Here is a 19,265-nt window from a genome sequence, read left to right on the forward strand (position 1 = left end):
AAGGAGTTATCAAAGCAACTAAGCACGAGCCACAAGAAAAAACTACTTTTATTAGTAAAAAAATATTACTTTGCAAACTAACTTTTATTTTATTTTTCTTAAAACTGTAAACACCGCGTGTGGTCTTCAGGAAGATATAGAAAATGTGGTGTGAAGACTTCATCCTTTTATTCGCAGACTATAGTATATAGCAATTAAAATAAGAGCAGAGGGCATAGAAAATTTTCATTTTCATATATATGACTAATATATAATTACACTCGTGTTTGTAATGGTAAAAATCTACATGAACTCGAGTGATATCCCTGTAACAAATAACAAAGATAGACCTGCTCTGTTATACAAATCATAGACTGAGCTAATGTTGTGGACTCACTTGGTTTCAGTGAAGATGGGATCATCTCTCTTTATCTCCTCTTTCTTGTCCTAAACCCTGATACCTCCATCTCTCTCTCTTCTCTAACCATTTCCTCCTCCATGTCGACAAGAGTGCAAGACGAACAAAGGAATGTGCGACTGGTGGATTTAGACAGGTAGATGCATAAAAGTTAGCCGTTGGTAGCATTAAGCAAGTATTTGTGGACGAAAGACGAAATTCAGGTTTCTCGAGTCATATCCGGGTGGGTGGTGGTGGTGTGTGGGAGGGAGGACAGAAAGTGAGTGAGAGAAATGGAGGAAGATTATGCTACCAGCAGGTTATTCCAGCTCTCGGGTTATTCAGCGACAGATTCACCCAGCCATACGCCTAATAAATATTAATCTTCCTCAGGCCCGTAAAAAGGAAAGAAAAAAAAAAAAAAAAGCTTCTGTCGCTCGCGCAGACCCTCTTCCCTCATTTGTCGACAGAATCAGCCAATCAGCAAGAAGCTAGCGTCCCAGCTGATCTGGCTAACGGTTCTAACCGTTATGTAACGGTTACCCTATGCTAGGATAGTCTTTGTCCTCAGTTTTTCTACTGAATTGACTGAAAAGTGAAAAAACTGATAAAATAAGTCTATGTTTGGAAGAATGGTGATAGAATAATGAAGAGATATCGAAAAGGTATGAATCAAAGGGAAATAACGTGGATGTTTCAAGAAGGGACGCAACTGGGATAGATAGAAAGGAAGGGGGGTGAGGACGAAGGGGACGGAGGATAGAGAGAAAGGCGCGGAAGGGGAAGGATGGAGGCTGGGGAAGCCACCGGAGAGAAGGAGGAGAGTGGGTGAGGTGGAGGAGGGGTAGGAAGAAGCCGGGCCGCGAATAGGATACAAGCTCGCCTCCGTCATTCACGCAGCTTATAGCGCACGGAAATGAAAGATATTCCGCAGACCGGAAAGCCGCAGCATCAGCAGCAGTCCCCTGGCCGCCACAGCACCTACACCGCCACCGGCGCCGTCCCACGACACCAGCAGCAGCGACTGTGACGAGCGACATCCTCCTCCTCGTCGTCGTCTTCTTCGTCTTCAAGGAAACGGAAACACTTTCGTCGCGTGGACTGCACGGGGACATGGGGGTATCCTCACCCACCCGAGGCACGGGAGTCAGGCGCGTGGTCTGACACGATCGTCATCACAAGGGGGGTGGGGCGAGAAGACAGGACGAGACGAGAGCAGGAAGCCAGGACTCGCGGAAAGATGCTGACAGACCGGCAACAGGAAAACGGACGGAAGAGCGGAAACGAGAGGTTTGTGAAAACAAAGGAATTGGTGTTGAGAGATTGTTTTGCTGTGGGCTTAAGGCTTTAGTGGAGGAGAGGTAGTCGTGGTCATGGTACCTGCGGTTTGTTCACGGTGCAACCATGCATTCAAAATGGAAATCGACTTCTTGTGGCCGCCACACCTGGCTGCATTTATTTCACTTGTTTGAACTCATGATAAATTAATCCACAGCAAGGAGAAAGTTTAAGTCTTTACTTCTGTAGCTGTGATTTCAAACCGGATTTTTTTCTGAGACATTTTCTTGTGGAGAAAAAAAAAAGCGTTGGAAAAACTTTCCGGAATAAAAAATTGTGTCCAAAGAAGAAAAAAAGTTAATTACTTATAGTTTATGTTTCTGAAACTTTAAGTGTTTGACATTGTAAGGGAGGAGAGAGAAAAAGGAAAACAAAAGAGCACAGTAACAGTGAACTAAAAAGAAAAATTTGCTCAGACATTTGTCTGCGTCATCCCCTCCCCTGTTTTTCAACTGACCTAGACCTGCTTTGGGCAGCTGTTATTTTTTTCTAGTTCTTTCGTCCATGTTTGCCGCAAGGCATCTTTGTCAGAAGGAATGATTCACTCGAGATGAGGAAAAAATAGAAAAATGTTGTACAGCAAAAAAACGGATAGAATTAATGATTGGTGCGGTATGTGCAGAGTAGCATCAACCTTTCTCTGAAAAAAAAAAATAAAACATTATTTAAAAAAACATTGGTGAGAAAACAATTAAGGCCACGCACCTCGATACGAATGAGGTCCTTCTCCCCGTACAGACGGGTCAAGATGGAGCCGGAGGCAAACATCACGATGATGGGAGGGGGCGCCACGGCAGGCTGGGGCTGGGGGCTCTGCCAAACCTCCAGCTGCCGTTGGATGGTCACGGAGTCTACAGTCTGATGACAGCGTCACTGCGCATGCGGCCTTTACAGCTTCCGGTGCCGGGGCCACTTTACACTCCCAGGCAGGTGCAAACAGCACACGCGGACTGTCGCCGCATGCGGAGGGTCACTTGGAAAAGGGGGAAGGGTTGGCCGCCATCACCAACGCGAGACATCCTGCCGGGTTCCGGGGATTTTTTCCTGCTGCTGCTGCAGCATCTGCCGCATCCATGCCCACTGCACACATTCGCTTTCATCCGGCTCACGCCATCCCCAGCAGAGACAGCCTCAACCACCGACTAGTGTTGTACCCTTCGCAAGACGTTAACGGCGGTGGCGAGCGGGACTCCGAAATCGCCGGAAGTGACGTGCGAAAGCCCAGCTCCGGTGACGCCAACCACAGAGCTCACGCCTCCTCCGCTACGTCACTTCATCGCCCCAATGACATCATGTGTGGTCTGACGTCATCGCAGGCGTGCGGTCAGCCCGTTCCGTCTCACTGTCCCCGGGAGTCCCCCAACTCGACCTCTGGTCTGCAGCACCTAAGCACCGCCCACTCGCACCCTGCTATGGTCGTCGGCGCTTTCTCTGGCGTGGGAGCTGGACTTAGCTTAGACTGTGGCGGCGTCGGCGCTGGAGACAATGGTGGAGGCAGTGAGAGCTCCAGCAGCGGCGGCGGTGGTGGTGTGAATGGATACGACAACACTAGAGGCGCTTTTCTGATTCCCTCAGGTAAGCTTACACCTGGGTGTTCGTGTTGACCTCTCACCTCGTTTAATTTTTCAAAAATTTAAATTCCGACAACACTCGGATTTTATCGAAACGTTGTTGAGCTGGACATCATAGCAGCTCGTGAGAAATATTGTCACATGTAATAAAGTAAAATTGTAATATTGTGATAACATGTAAGTAGGAAAAAACATACTAACAACAAAACAAAAAACATTTTTTAATTCTAAAGTTTTATGACCCACCGATAGACGCCGGTTGTTATAATATCGTCCTGAACATGGTTAGCTTGAGACACAGAGGTCTACTCCCACTGTGATTTCCCGAGTCTTTAAAGTCAATTAAAATTATCTGATGAAGTACGACTCAATAAAATATTTTATTACAATAAGATTTTAAGATCAAAAAAAACGCAAATCGTTATAATTTCAATCTGTAAAGATGACAGGAAAAATACTTCAGGATTTCTTGAGAAAAGACAATGACATGGAGTCAGTCTTCATGGTTGTTACAGACCAAGACTGTCCGAGCGAAACAGCAAAGGAGGGCATTAAAGTGAGAGATGAAGTAATTAGTTTACTTTGAAGGGATTACAGACGAGGGCGGGTGATCGCTACAATAATCGGTTCTTTTACGAAGAGAATGACTACACTCTTAACGAGAGATAGAATGAATCGGAGACTGAACAATTAACACAAAGACAACAACGATAAGCCTAAAGCAGAAGAAAGTTGAAATTTATTCAGGATAAATGAAATTATGAAGCAGTTATGAGTTAAGGAGAATAATAAGATACACATAACAATGCGTGAAAGTTCTTTATCATTATAAACCTGAACTGTAATACAGTGACGATTTAGTGAAGATTAAAACTCGGCCTCATATATAATGACAGTAAATGGACAGTAAATATAATCCATTAATAATACTTTAATTTATAATACGTTAGTGATGCACCCCTATACAATAATACGATGATAATTTAAACGATGATTAGTGATAATCCCAGCAACAGAAACAGTGGGGAAATATGTCAGGATCACATCCTGTTTTTAAAATTTCAAATCCAATCTGTAAAGAATACTGTCCTGTCAATAAATGATTCTATCTTTTAATGAATAATGTCTATAAAGTCAATAAATATTTTTGCGATTTTACAATAATAAATATAGTAATTGAGTTCGGTATCTCACAGAAAATTTCACAAAGGGACTTACATGAAGTAGATTGCTATATCACCTTAATAATTATCATTTAATATCATCACCAAATTTGCTAAAAATGGTAGCTAATATTTTGTACCACCGACACAGTTGATATCCGTTGACATCGGTGATGGAATAAAAATAAAAATTGGCAAATAAACGATGAAACGTGGCATGACAGTTTGTCCCGGTCTTTCTCAGCTGAAATCTTTCCAGAATCTCCATTTTATTTCGTAAATTTCCAAAACAATTATTTAGCTCCAAGAATGATAGAAAAGCTTTTTAATGTCTCACATGAACGTTTGATCCTTCGGCTTTGTCATCGTCGTGTTTTTCTCCTACCTTTCTGTCCTTCTGTCTTCATTCTTGGTTGTAACTAACAGTATCATTATTATATCACACTAATCAGCATCACTATAATAATGTCACATAAAAGTATTAATAATATTTCAACGATGATCTCGGAACAATACTTAATAAATTTTCTGATTATCTATACTCAATCTAATTAATATTGAACTGCTTTTCATTTGTTATAAAAGTCACGCAGCGAAATCCACTACAGTTATTTTATATTTCTATTACGAATTTCATCTTTAAGGAGAGAAAGTATCCAGTGGAAAATGTCGGTAAGGCTGTCATATTGTGTTTAAGATTTGGTTAATATTTCGTGTAATGCCACACTTCCTCAGGATATCGCTCCTGCGAAAGTTGATTGTCTGTACAGTCTGTCTTTCCGGTTGAACCTCATCTGTAAACACAAACACACCTGCACTCTTCCTCTATCTCCTTCTTTCATTCTCCTCACGCACGCACACACAGACAGATATATTCACGCATGTCAAGAAACTCTCTCCATATGAAAATCTTATTGAATATTTTACAAAATCTTGTGAGGCAGATGAACACGCCTCCTCTTGAGGTCTTGTGTAGAGCTTCACGTGCAAGACCTCATTATCTCACTCGTGGGAAAATAGCGAGATTAGTCAACAAAGGTGTGACACCTGCAGCATGCTCGCTGTCGCAGTGGTAAAGAAAACGCTTCATCTCCGACGTGCATTGTTTTCAGCGAGAACGCTCCCACGAGCGTTAGTCACTCATTGTGGAACTGAAATATTTTATTAGCTCTTTTCAATCTTTACTTCGATTTTACAATCAGAAGACTTAGCAGAGCTTTCTCTGTGTACAGACAGAGTTAACACACAGTGATGGCTGCATAATAAATTTGAGAACACACACAAACACACAAACACACACAGAGTTCAGAAAAAAGAGACACTACTATTGGAGTAGCCGTCACCATGACTACCAGTCATTATCGTCAGGTTGACTCAAACTCCAAAAATATGTGGAATAAGGAGTTTATATTAGTTTTAAGCTGTGTGTGTTCTCAAAACAAGTTCTACTTTCGTTAAATTAAACAAGATGAAAAAACTTTACTACTCCTCCTACTCCTCCTCCTCATCATCATCATCATCATCATCATCAGCAGCAGCAGCAGCTAAATAAAATTGTAATTTCCCAGGTGTTGGTTGTAAAGACACCCAGTGTTGACGGGTGTGTAAAGGGACGGGTGGACTCACTGTACTCCACTAAAGTACCCCGCATCAGAGATTGATGCTGTTACCCTCTAAATGTGTACGATGAGTTACAGACAAGTTTTAGGAAATTCAGGAACGGAAGGACGAAAAGAGGTTTTAGGTACGGGGAATGCTTACGTGTCTATCTGAAACATGTTTAAAAAATAATAATCTCAGTCAGAATAATAGCCTTGAAGCAAACGATGACAGGTGAAAAAAGTACATGCTAGTAATAACAATAACAATAGTCAACATTTATAATGCTTCTAACCTTAGGATCGTTCTATCGCTACACACACACACAAACAGTAAATTAATCATACGATGAGCAGTAACCATGAACCAACGGACGAGAGTTAATGAGAACAATACTCGAGGGACAGAAAACTAATTTTTAATGTAAAAAACAAAAGAGAATTCAAGGACCGAGGACCGTAAACACGGAATAACCCAACCTCTGGACAGACAGACAGGCAGAAAGAAAGACAGACAGACGGACAGACGGACGGACAGAAACAGCGCGCGCACAGACAGACAAGGAGAGAAGTGAAGGTGAAGAAAACAGGTGACATGTCATGATTATGTTTTGATAATTGTCACACCAGGGGCAGGGTTGGCGGGAAGCAGCCCGCTAGGGGGCGCGGTGTGATGAGGTTCAAACAACATTGTCGTTAGTTGATGTGGCGGCGAGGAGCAGGCGTGGGGGGGGGGGAGGTTCGTGTCCACTTGTGGTGCTGGGCGGAGCGGCTTTGCCACCGCGTAGGTCTGAACAGTGCCCGAGTGACTGCATGCAAAGGTAAAAGTTCACCTCGGCCGCGGAAATATAAACAATCCGCTGTTGGGAGCAGAGCACCGCGAGAACGAGCGAGCGTTAGATGAGATCCACATTTGCCTCCCTTTACTTCTTCAAGGAGCCAGCGGCTAACCCCGGTATACCTTTGTCCAAAACTGGCAACTTTTCATCCAAGTTATGGCGATTACTAACAGTTTTCCCTCTTTAACATGTCCGTTAATATTTCGGACCCGGAGTCTCAACGGTAGGCGTTCCGAAGCTGGGTGGTTTGGAGGGAAAAGTTGATTAATTAAATTTCGTTTCACCGAGAGATGTCTGTCTTGGCCCCCGTACTTACAACCTGAATTAAACCAAAAGTTTAACCATATAAAATATGTCGTGTGATTCGAGTGCCAAAAGGAGAAAGAAGACTGACCCCACTGCCACTGACCGACTGGCTCCAATGTCTCTTGCCTCAGTTCTACTGTATCACGTGACCAGTCTACCCGTCCTTTGTCTCCCATCTCTGCTGACCCACTGTTCCCAATCTCCTTTTATCAAGTAAGATATCGATGAATATGAACGGACACAGTCGCTGATTAAAATTCAAAAGTGTAACGAATTTTAGCCGTGAAGAAATTAGGAGCGATGGAATGTTGACCCTCAAATAATGAAAAAAGTGGCTGAGAAGCTTTCTTTACAGCTGTAAACCTTGCCAGCGGGCAACAATGTCAGTACATGTTTACAATCAAGTCTCATTTGTCATTAAAGTGTGCTTTTCTTGTTTATCTAATTTTGCCGACCACACTTCCACACCCGCTGCACATGAAGAGGACTGTAGGTGGTCCAACGGCCAACATTTCCAACAGACATCGTAGACGATGGCCACAACTGTGCCAACCTGGTTGAGGGCGTTGTGAATGTTAAATAGCATAACATTCGAGAACGCTCGGTACAAGATGGTGGTAAATGTTAAATAGGAAAACATTAGAAAACACAAAGTACAAGTTGGTGGTAAATAGTAGGTAGGCAAACTTTCGAGAAAGCGACCTGGGAGGGAAAAAAACCCTACAAAGGGGATTCTCTAGGGCGGGCAGAGTTGATGGGTTTGCTGGACAGATGAACAGTGAGAAGGGAACACTTTGGGATGAAAGTATTTCAGTTTACCTACAAGGTAAACAATGTAAGCCTCGTGTGCATTACCTTTCTGTCTGAAGTTCTTCACTTGTAAGTGTTTGACATAAGGAATACATCTCTTGACTATGTGTAAACACTGTTCATTGTTCACTCGTTTTCCTGAACTAGACGATCACGTGACATGTTAGCCGCTTTATTTACTTTCAGCGTCAGTGAATAAAACTGTAGGGCAAGGGAAGACAATTATAAGTTGTGTAGACAACTGTAGAGTTAGGGAAGACAATTATAAGTTCACCATGACCGAGAAAAAAGTACCAGAAAAGAGAAAAGTACCAGTAAGAAAACCTTTTCTTAGCGCGGAAACAAATCAGACATCTCAGAACAGGTTTGAAGAAGTAAGATGCTAAATACAAAAAGTAAATTTTTTCAAAAAATTTAACGAATTTTTTTCTAAAAGAACAAGAGCACTTGGCTGACAAACTCCACAAAAAAAAAAAAAAAAAACAAACAAAACAAAACAAAACAAAAAAACTATCAAAAAACAAAAACAAAAAAAAAAACAAAAAAAAAAAAAAAAACAAAACAAAAAAAAAAAAAAAAGCAAAAAACAAAACAAAGAAAAACTTCTTCTCCAGACTTTTTACTCCGTCAATCATAACCTGTACCGCCTCCGTTGGCGGGGGGAGAGCTTTGTGACAGTTTGTGTAGAGGAAGTATCCCCCGCCCCTTCCACCCGTGAGAGCTTGCCTGGGTGTTGGTGGTCTGTGACCTTACTTCATGTGTCTCCCATCAAATGAACAGGAAAAATTTGCACACCTCCAGCAAAATGTTTTTTGAGCGTTAAGTTCAGAGAGAGGCTGTGACGTGCAGCGCCTTGTACTTCCGGTGTGGAGGATCTACTCATTACACAAAAACTACTTGTCTCCTGAGTAACTTCAGTCCCATGCAAAGGAACATATAGGAAGGTGCAGATGGTGAAAGAAAACCTAATGGAAATGAAAAAAAAAAAATTAAAATAAATAATTAAAAAAATAAAATAAAAAACAGAATACATACAAGACTGGAAAGAAGACGAAAGAATTCCCCACTCCCAACCAAAAAAAGTTGACTGACCTTACTAAATTATTTTCCTTTCTGTTTATATTGTTATATCTTTCTTATCACTTACTGCATCGTCGAATATTTTCATTACTGATAGTAATTATTTCTCTAAGTATAAACCTTGCTTGCTTTTAATAAAAAATATGGCGAATATGAAATATTAATATCATTAGGACTGTTATTTTCAAATATGAATTGTATGTATGGTCAGTGTACTTAACATCTGATGTGAAATGAATTAATTAGTCGTCAACGTTTATTAACTGTTTTCGAAATACCTGAAGAAAACAGAAGTAAAGAAGAGAGAGCGAGGAAGTGTTTAAAAAAAGGAAGAAGACATGAAGGACACATAAAATCGACAAGAAAACCACAGAATGAAGGAATAAAAAAGCTCGACCAGTGTAAAGGAAAAGTCAACCCCAGGACAAGAGTAATTACTCAAGAAATGTGATTTGACCAGATTGCAGTCAGTGATCGAGGACAGACATTTTGTTCTGACGTCACAGCAGTCGTTAGCCTCCTTCCTTTTCATTGTCTTCTCTTCCTCCTCTCGCCAGTCTCATGCCCTCGTCTCGTGCCCTTTGTCAACTTTTCAAGCCTTCTCATATCTTAGAAGATCCGATTGTTTTTCCCTGTCTCTTGCATCTGTTTCGATCAGAGAAATGATTGTTCTGCACGGAAATATTTGGGAAAGATAATGAGAATTTAATGTGGTCTATTGCTGCGCACGTTGACGGAAAGGGCGAGTGACGTCATTTCCTGTTGTGTGGGGGCCTACTGCCCGTCTGGAGATCGTTGTGCTTCGTTATGTTTATGGACGACCTAACAGAGAAACGCACTGCAAAAAAGAGAGAGGAAAATAAACAAGTGGTTTGCTGTCCTTTTCTCCCCGCCAGAGATGAGGTGCATTCAGTTTTCTCCTGATGTGTGGAGGGAGGGGCAGGTGCGTGCGCGCGCACATTAAATATCAGGATATTATGCATGCGTTTATGCATACACTCGAACATATACACACACACACACACACAACACACACACTCACCAACACACACACACACACACCCCTACACACACATAGAAAAATAAAGATTATTTCAGAGAAACAAGTGACCTTATAGAATGACACGCTGAGTCGATATTAAGCTCTTGAGATGTGCAATCCTCCTCCTCCTTCTCCTCCTCCTCCTCCTCCTCCTCATCATCATCATCATCATCATCATCATCATCAATCTTGTATTGGCTTACATGGTCACACACTACACAGACAGTACACAACAAGGTCTCACATCACTATCATCGCACATCACTACATCGCCTGAAGCAACACAATCAATTCCCATCGTCTCTCTTTCTCTCTGTCTCTCATTCTCTTCTGTTCCTCCAAACTGCTGTGTGTCCCGAGCCTGGAACCCTGTCAGCTTGTCCTCCATTACTCCGTGGGATCCGCCAGACGAGGAGTAAAGGCGGCTCCAATCAGGGGAGGTAACGCGCCCGGAGGAGGCAGGTGGTGAGTAGCCCCGCCCCGTCCCTTACGTCACGGAAATCGCCAGTTGCTGCATCCGAGATGGCACATCGCCGGGGGCCAAAGATGTCTCCCTCCGTCAACAACCACCACCTTGAGAAATTAAACCCAGTGGAGTTTTGACGACGATACTGGGAGGATCGGTTTTCGTGTCCGTCTCATCGCCATTTTTTTAAAGTGCGCCATCACTCTGTAGACAAGAAGGCGGGTAAGGTGTGGGTGGAGGTGGGGAACTCACCCTTTGACCTCCCGCTGTGTGATGACGATGTAATATTCTCCCCTGCTGGGCGTTTGTCGTTCAGATGCGAGACATTTTCCTGTCATTTCATCACGGACTAATCATCACCGGCTTTCTAAACCTGCTAATGATTTTAAAATAGCTCTGTCTCGTGAAACAAGGAAATTTACAATGAAATGAAGAGACAATTACAAAATTAATTTTTTAGCACGTGATAATTGCAGGTGTTGGCCAAGTGCTGCCCGTTAACTACAGACAAGGGGAGAGAACTGATTACTTTTCACGGAGTAGACATTTTGTGTGACAGTTTGAAATGTTGATAACATAAAATAATCGCTGGCGTTGGAGGAGGAATAAACACTTTATTTCTTCACCTGGCGAATTTTTAGTCAGAATTCTGTCACGGTCGTGACTTTTGTTATCCGACTCAGATCACTTCTTGTCAAGTCCGGCTGAAGCCACGTGACCTGTGTTCTTTATAAATATTCTTCCTGGACAGTGACCGGCTTCTCAACTAAGGAACTGTTCCCTTCTATTTGTTCCTCTGTTATCGTTGGTATTAATCAGTGAGAAAGGTTCGCTAGGGTTAATATTTGTTTTCACAAACCTTAAAGGGTTAGGGGTTGAAGAAGAAACTACTTTTCCTCGCCATCAATAAGAAGACTATATCACTGAAAAGCAGTCATCCCTGAAAGGTTAAATAGGTGTCACACGCAGAGAGCGAACAGCATGTCCTCGACAGGATCTGAACCTCGGACACTCGCTTGTTCTGGCGACAACAACAACAACCCTGCAGGGTATGAGGAGGTCCGAGTGTCTGACTCCATGTGCATCTTGGCGACCCCCTCCTTCCATCTCTCTCTCTCGCTCTGTGTGCAGATCCCAGCCTCTGGAGCGTGTTGCACGTGCAAAGGTGGCTGGAGCTGGTGTCACGTGAGCAAGGGCTGCGCGCACTCGACCCCTCGGGCTTGCGGCATCTCGATGGGCGGGGCCTGTGCCGCATGAGCCGGGAGGAGCTGCAGCAGCTGGGGGTGGGGCCGTACGAGGCCGATGTGCTGCTGACCAGCTTGACCTACATGCGACGAGGTCAGTGCTTGACACGTGCCCCTCCCCACCTCCTCCCCACCTCCTCCCCTCCTCTCTGTTGTGTGCTTCACTTTGTTTGGTCAGAGATTTGTGGCGAGAAGGTTAAGCATCTTCGCATGTTTCCAGCCGGGGCTGTACTGCGCATGTCACACCGGCTCCGTGCATTACTCACTTCCGTTGACAGCGTTTTCAGTGTCTGGGAGCTCTACTTCATCTCTTGTTGTGCTTTCTGATCTACCACAGTGTCTACAGAAAGAAAACACTTATTTCTTCCACATCCTGCAATCAGAATCAATTAAATAAAAGAGCAAAATCAGCGTAAAGGATTGCTCACAAGAAATAAGGGACTGCTCATCTTTAGCGTTTCTAAAGAGTAATGCGATTTTAATACCACAGCAGGGGAATGTCTTGTGAGAAAAGTCCTCGGAAACCGAGTTATTTGTGTTGGCCTGTTTTGAATCTGTGCTGAAAAACACTGACAACACAAAACTATGCAAATAATCAAACAGGACAGCGAACACATTTACTGTTACAGTTTGCAACGTTCGCCATGAACACTATAACAGTTGTATTTAAGTGTTATCAAGTGTTTGCCAGTGTTACAGCTAATATGACTACTTACTGACATATTGTATTAACAATCATCTACTTGTGTCCCACCCGCTCATTCTTGCTGTGTCCCACCCTCTCTGTATTAATAATGATCCGCGTGTGTAAGAGTTTGTGTGTTCTTCACTCATTTCTCAGTCCACTAGCAAGCGGCAATGGGGAAAAGCAACTGAAATTTTCTAAAATAGAAGTAAAGCGAGAGATGAAAGTAAGATCGGTTAAACAGATGTACTCTGGTAGATTTTCCTCTTGTTAGTTTGTTGATGTCGGCTAAAACATTGTCAAGAAAGGACGGAATGACAGGTAAACTATGCTTCAGTTGGAGGCTGGATCCAGACACGAGAAACGGATACGAAAGGGAGAAGGAAGTAAGAGGGAAGAGACTCCTTAAACACTCATTGTTTACAGAGCTGTTAGAAGCGCTGTGGCATTGCTGACTAGAATATTCTGCCTTCACTATTAACAGGGAAAAATACACTTTCTAAATTACGAAGACAGTAAGAACCATACAGGTGAATAACTTAGAAAATAATGGAGAAAAGATCAGAAAAGACAACGTATTTGTGTGTATATAAAATGTGACCAGACAAACACTAAAATGTCACTATAATAAATCAAGTTGATTCTTAAATATTTGGCTGGAAAACTTTCCCCTTCTCTGTCAACTCTCTTTGTACATAATGAAAATCTCAAAGCTCTAATGCACTCGTAGGTAATATATTTTGAATTTGTTGTCTTCTCTGTGCAGCTTGTGTAAGTCCTATGTCACCGGAAACTGTTGGAGCGCCCACCGGCCGTCACTGGGCATGCGCACCATCACCTGCACACGACCCGCTTGTGTCAGTGACCAGACCAGGTATGTCAATCAGTGTGAGCGAGTGTACATACCATCACAACAAAGTATTTTGATGTTCCTTAAAGTGAGTTTTACACTTTAAACACAACATGGCTACCAGCAGCCCGTTGACTAGTGGAGGTGCACGTGCAGAATACATAAATTCTAGTCCACGAAGACACGCAGCCCAACAGGTAAATCAACTCTAGGTGGGAGGCTGCATGACAAATGAGTGGCGGACGCAAGGCACTGAGAACATACAGCATGAATACTCAACACTGTTTAGAGAGTAAAATAAACAACTTTTGTGGTAATGTGAATAACATTTTTGGAAGGGTTAGACATATGTTCATATTTTATCTGCAGATATGGAGTTTTCAAAATACTCGTGGCTAGCAAATACACCATCTGGCCCACGCTCAATTGGTAAGTGCTTTGTCAAAACATTTTTCTCTGATTTAAATGCTTGACTATAATTGTCTTGTGCGTAGGGCGATGTTGATTGAAATACTGCACTATACAGGTGAACTTTTATTATATTATTATTATTATTCAAAAATTACTGGGTGAGCAGAATTACTTCAAGAAGGTAAGAGAGGATAACACATATAGTGTATATGACACGAAGCTGTAATGCCTGTAATGCCTGTAATGCCTCGCTGTTACAGCCTATGGTCAGCCCACGTTTGGAGGAGCGTGTCAGGGGAAAGCCTACGCAGACCCCCCCAGTCCAACATGGCGGATGAGAGGTTGGTCCTGCAGCTGACCTCTGACCCAGACTGGACAGACGGACATGGTGGACCGACGAACTCATGACACGAGTGAAGAAGCAGACATTAAATCTTAAACTCATTTGAGTTCATGACTTTCACGATTTAACCACACGTGTGTGTGTGTGTGTGTGCGCTCGCGATTTAATGTGGAGATGGATAGATGATTGTGTTGTATTAATAATTATTGTAATGAGTAACACTTATGGTGTTTGTAAGAAGAGCTTTGCTGGTGACTCGTTTAAAATTGAAGTCAAGATAATTTTTGTGATTATTTCAGATCCCTACAAGCTGTTCAGCCAACTGACCAGTCGTTTATGCACTACAGGTACAGATGATGACTGATAAAGAATGATGGTGATAACAAAGAGCACAATACATATATTAAAACAGTAGCGACATAGGAACAACGAGAAAACTAAACTTTTGATAGGGTGATCTTGGAAGAACTGATTAAAAAACTTAGGACATTCTGATAATTAGTGAAGCATGTGATGCAACTAATAAATAATAAAATTTGGGGTAAATAATAAACATGGAAAAGTGAAAGGTAACATGTGTGGGATGATGGTGAAAATGGGGACGACAGTCAAAAAAAAAGAAAAAAAGATCGACGATGATGATAATGATGACAATGATGCCGACGATGGTGATGGTGATGATGACGACGACGGTGATGATGACATGAAAACTGTTTTTACTTTTGAAAATCTGCTTCCTGCTGCAGGGTCGGGCCAGATCCAGCTGTGGCAGTTCCTGCTGGAGCTGTTGTCTGACAACCGCAACGCCGGCTGCATCGCCTGGGAAGGGACCAACGGCGAGTTCAAGGTTGTTCTCTCCATCCATTCAGCGAACTTTACAAACTATTCCAACATCAAGTCCGATGGACGCCACAAAATAGCTGTTAGTCTGTGTGGTAAATAACTCGCACAGTCTCAGGCCTGGACATTTTGTGGGAAATGTTCTTTGACAGTCTTTTCGAGAAGACTAAATCAGAATATCTATATCTCAATAGCAGTTGTCTTTCCTAGCTACATCTGGGTTCCTTTACCTTCGTAGATGAATAGTGAATGGACAATCAGCCACGACTCTTCTGGGGTCAACTAATCTGATAGTCCTTTTCTACTCGAGAGTTGATGACATCTCACATTAACATTGACTCAGACACGACACAGACTAATGCACACGTGACACAGGCTAAGACTAAATAATGCAAATGATAGGGTAAATATAGAAGACTGATAGAGACATTATACAGGATAATATGGACAGGATCAGGATTGATACAGGCATGATACATAATAATACAGACACCATACAGAATTGATGACCATGATAAGGTGGTACAGGACTGATACAGGCATCCCTGTCCCTCCGTCCAGTCGTCATGTACTGGCTTTGTTCCACTTAGTGGGCAGGTAAATAAATGCTCAACAGGTATAACGGTTGGTCACAATAACTGTAGAAATAATGAGGATCAAGTCTCTGATGTCAGTTTTCTAGTAATGTTATTTGTTTTTACCGCAGCTCGTAGACCCGGATGAAGTTGCCCGCCGATGGGGCGAGCGCAAGTCCAAGCCCAACATGAACTACGACAAACTCAGCCGCGCACTGCGCTACTACTACGACAAGAACATCATGACCAAGGTGCACGGCAAACGCTACGCTTACAGGTAGGACAGGTAACAACTGGGCATGCGCAGAGACAGGCTTGTGATTGCAGCCAGGAACAAAGACTGTCTCTGGACAGCAGGTGTCATACACAAAGAAAGAATAGCTTTCCACAAGCGACATGTTATCTCAGCACAGATATAGATATAGAACAGTGTACACAGTGTTCATGCGATGAGATATGCTGACGGGTGGGACTGTAACACGTGTAAACAAGAAGTACCTACAGGTGAGAGTATGGAAGGATACACAGAAACAGTTATACAGAGATAGATGCATAGAGAGACAGAGGAAGATACATAGACAGGTACAGAGGTAGAGATAGATACATAGGTACAGATACAGAGGCAGATACAGAAACACAGACCCAGCCTCCTCGGGAAGCGACTGATGGGTGCAGGGTGTTGAAAGGGAGGCCACTCATTGGCGGGAAAGCTGGGACACGCGGTGGCGCAGAGGATGCCCTCACTTGTCTCTACAGAGAGAATCATAGGGTCCAGATGTTTCTAGCCACACTCTCTTTGTAAGGATACCTTCACATAGGATGCCGTCGGGTTGTTACTGTGGTTCCTCCCCCACCAACTTTATTATTCGCCTCAATTCGTTTGCGAAATCCCCTCTAGGGACAAGTAATCTGTCCTCCCACGGCAAAGAATAGACAACTCAACCGGGATATAGTGAACTCAAAAAGAAATTTTTCTAATTCACCATAGAAATATAACACAAACCATTGTTTTTCCAGAGATAACGATTATGCCTACAGAAGAAAATGCAATGCTTTTGTAACAGTTTTGCTGATTTATGTTCAGACTTTCGAATATATTTATATTTATGTACACGTAGGATTACTAATGTTAAAGCAGGTGAAGCTGATGCAAAGGTTGAAATCCTAACATTACAATTCTTTTTGTTTGTTATTCACTTGTGTCGGAAAGAGCAATTACACAAGAGCACTAAGTCGACAAAGTGTGGTTAGTTCGAAAATAGGGTTGACTGTCACCTGGCGTGTCATGGATGTCTGTCCCTCTGTGTGTCTGTGTGTAGGGGTAAGGTGTGTGTGTATGTGTAGGGAAAGTTGTCTGTGAGTGTGTGAGAGAGAGGTCAATGTCCTATGGTCAGATAATCTTCTGTGAGCTAAGTCACTTTAAATTATAAATATAGCATTTAAGAAAAACACATTGGTTTAAATTATAAAGTATGATAAACCTTTTTTTAAAAATCAGTTTAAAAAAAATGTTCCAAAAACATGTATTCGGATTTTTTTTTGTCTCGACGCCTGCAGATTCGACTTCGCTGGCTTGGCACAGGCCATCCAGCCGGCACCCCCCGCGGACGCCTCCCCACCCTACCGCCCCCCGGACTGGATGCTAGGTGCTGCCTCCACATACGGAGCACCTCCCAAACCTCATCTTCCTCCGTACGCCACTTCTGCTCCCCAGATGAACCCGGGACTTCTTGGCCCAGGCCACGCCTACTGGGCGGGACATCAACATCCAGCACACCACCACCATCACCATCACCACCACCACCCAGGAGCCATGTACCCGGGGTTGCAGGCACCCGGCATCAGCGGGCCCTCAGCACCACTCACGTCCCATCTGAGTTCTTGCTACGCCTGAGTGATCTTCTGTGACATCCAATGACTGTCACCTTTGTCCGAGGATTCTCAGCCTCGGTGACTGCATGTCTGTATTTCTCTTTTAGAGCTGTGAGTGACTCCACGACTCTACCTGACAGACAAACATGAAGAAGCTAAAGGGTTTGCATGTAGTCTAAATGTTACAAAAGACATCGTCACATAAATAAAATACAAACTGAAAAACTCGCATAAAAATACAAATATACAAGTGAAAGACATCGCATATAAAAATACAGCTCGAAAGCTCGTATTTGACTTTCTATTGTACCCAGGGTGTGCAGTGATGTCGTGCATGACTTGGTTTAACCCTGACAAGCAGCAGGCAGTGTGGTGGACCTGTGGTCCTTCCCATTGCAATGAACTGCGAGTGACCTTTGATAACAGACCTCGAAACGCTGTCAGCACAGCCATGAGACTAGAGAGTACCACGTGATCTCTGGAGGAACTGGAAGTCCACGGATCATTTGATGAGAAAGCGAGAAGAGTGGAAATGACTTTGTTAATAGTAACCCGACTCGACCTTCATTTGTATACAGAAGCTCATCACCTTTATCTATCACAAAACTGCATATACGGATTTCTTTTTTGCTACCGATGAAAGGATATATTAAGGTTTGGAAAATTATCAATCGAGAGATGTACTGTGGACACTAGGTTCTCAGGTGTATTGTCAGCTTGTCTTTACTAGCAATACCATGCAGCAACGACTGTGTGCCACAAGGTGGTGACATTGGTCCATCATTGGTCCATCCTTTGCCTGTGTGCATGACAATATTCATCAATTAACATTAACTCATTAAGAACACAAGTTGTCTCCTCAACAGGCTGAGCTCACAGGTCTGGTTTTCTCGGAGGATTTTTGAAAGCAGCCTTAGTTTTCTGCTGATCGGGACCCTGGCCAGAAAAATATTAACTACGGAAGTTTTTCATGTCTCGAGCAACATGTACAGGGCTTCACAGGACATGTTTCAACTGCCTTGGACTGATATTGCATAATAGCAACAAATACTACAGTTAGCAACAATTAATGTATTTCTTTAAAAAAACTCCTTGAAATCTTCGTTTATCTGCAGTGAAAAATCACGTTTGTAATACAATCAGTCATTCAATAACACCAGTTTGTGTACCTTATTTTTAAATATGCAAAAATAAGAAATACATGTCCATTTCTTAATTCTCCAGAAAACCACGGCTTTGCAGGACTCGAGTACCCTGGTAACACTGGTAACACTGCAACACACCCAGAGGCTAAGAAAATCCGTGCTCCTTGTAATGGCTCTGATCACAAGGCTTGTGTCATTTAGCTACTAAGATCAGTGTGTTTGAAGATATTTTTGTTTTGTCTTAACCAGAATGTATTTAAAATGCTACAGATGAACATGAAAATACATCGTTTTAATGAAAATACAAGTTTACAAAGAGAGCTGACGACATTACAAGTGTGTATGTAATTACAACATATGTAATATCATACTAGGGGTAAAATAAATATCAGTAAGTTGACCTGATTAGCCACAGCGACAACCTCTGACTTGCAAGTGGTATGAAAGCAAACACAATGTCCTAACACTGCATTTGCCGTTACTAACGGCCAAACAATGTAAAACTTTGTCAGTTGGACGTTTCATTGATATCTGACCGCGGGCTGGACAGGAAGAAACAGCCATAACGGTAAACAAAGAAAATGAGAGGAAGGTATTGGAGGTTTTCTTAGTCTTGCTGGACAGAATTGAGTTAAAAACTAAAGTTGTCTAATTGTTTACTGTTAATCCCTCTGGCTACATTTCAGTTCCCCCAAAAGAATGCTTATCGAA

At 42.7% G+C, this 19,265-nt stretch overlaps 1 protein-coding gene across 2 annotated transcripts; it reads left to right on the plus strand.

The window, feature by feature from the left end:
- Window positions 1–429: 429 nt before the first annotated feature.
- LOC112553305 (Friend leukemia integration 1 transcription factor-like) lies at window positions 430–17,920 on the plus strand. Of its 2 annotated transcripts, XM_025220414.1 has the most exons (9): window positions 430–3,289; window positions 11,721–11,927; window positions 13,285–13,392; window positions 13,738–13,797; window positions 14,040–14,120; window positions 14,422–14,469; window positions 14,869–14,969; window positions 15,669–15,814; window positions 17,095–17,920. In XM_025220414.1, exons 1-9 carry the CDS (start codon window positions 2,788–2,790, stop codon window positions 17,429–17,431), a joined length of 1,590 nt encoding a protein of 529 aa, XP_025076199.1. In that variant the 5' UTR covers window positions 430–2,787; the 3' UTR covers window positions 17,432–17,920. The 2 variants fall into 2 exon arrangements, with proteins under 2 accessions (XP_025076199.1, XP_025076200.1); XM_025220415.1 differs by lacking the exon at window positions 11,721–11,927.
- The last annotated feature ends 1,345 nt before the right edge of the window (window positions 17,921–19,265 follow it).

This window comes from Pomacea canaliculata, linkage group LG12 (genome assembly GCF_003073045.1).
Source record: "Pomacea canaliculata isolate SZHN2017 linkage group LG12, ASM307304v1, whole genome shotgun sequence".
NCBI lineage: Eukaryota > Metazoa > Mollusca > Gastropoda > Architaenioglossa > Ampullariidae > Pomacea > Pomacea canaliculata.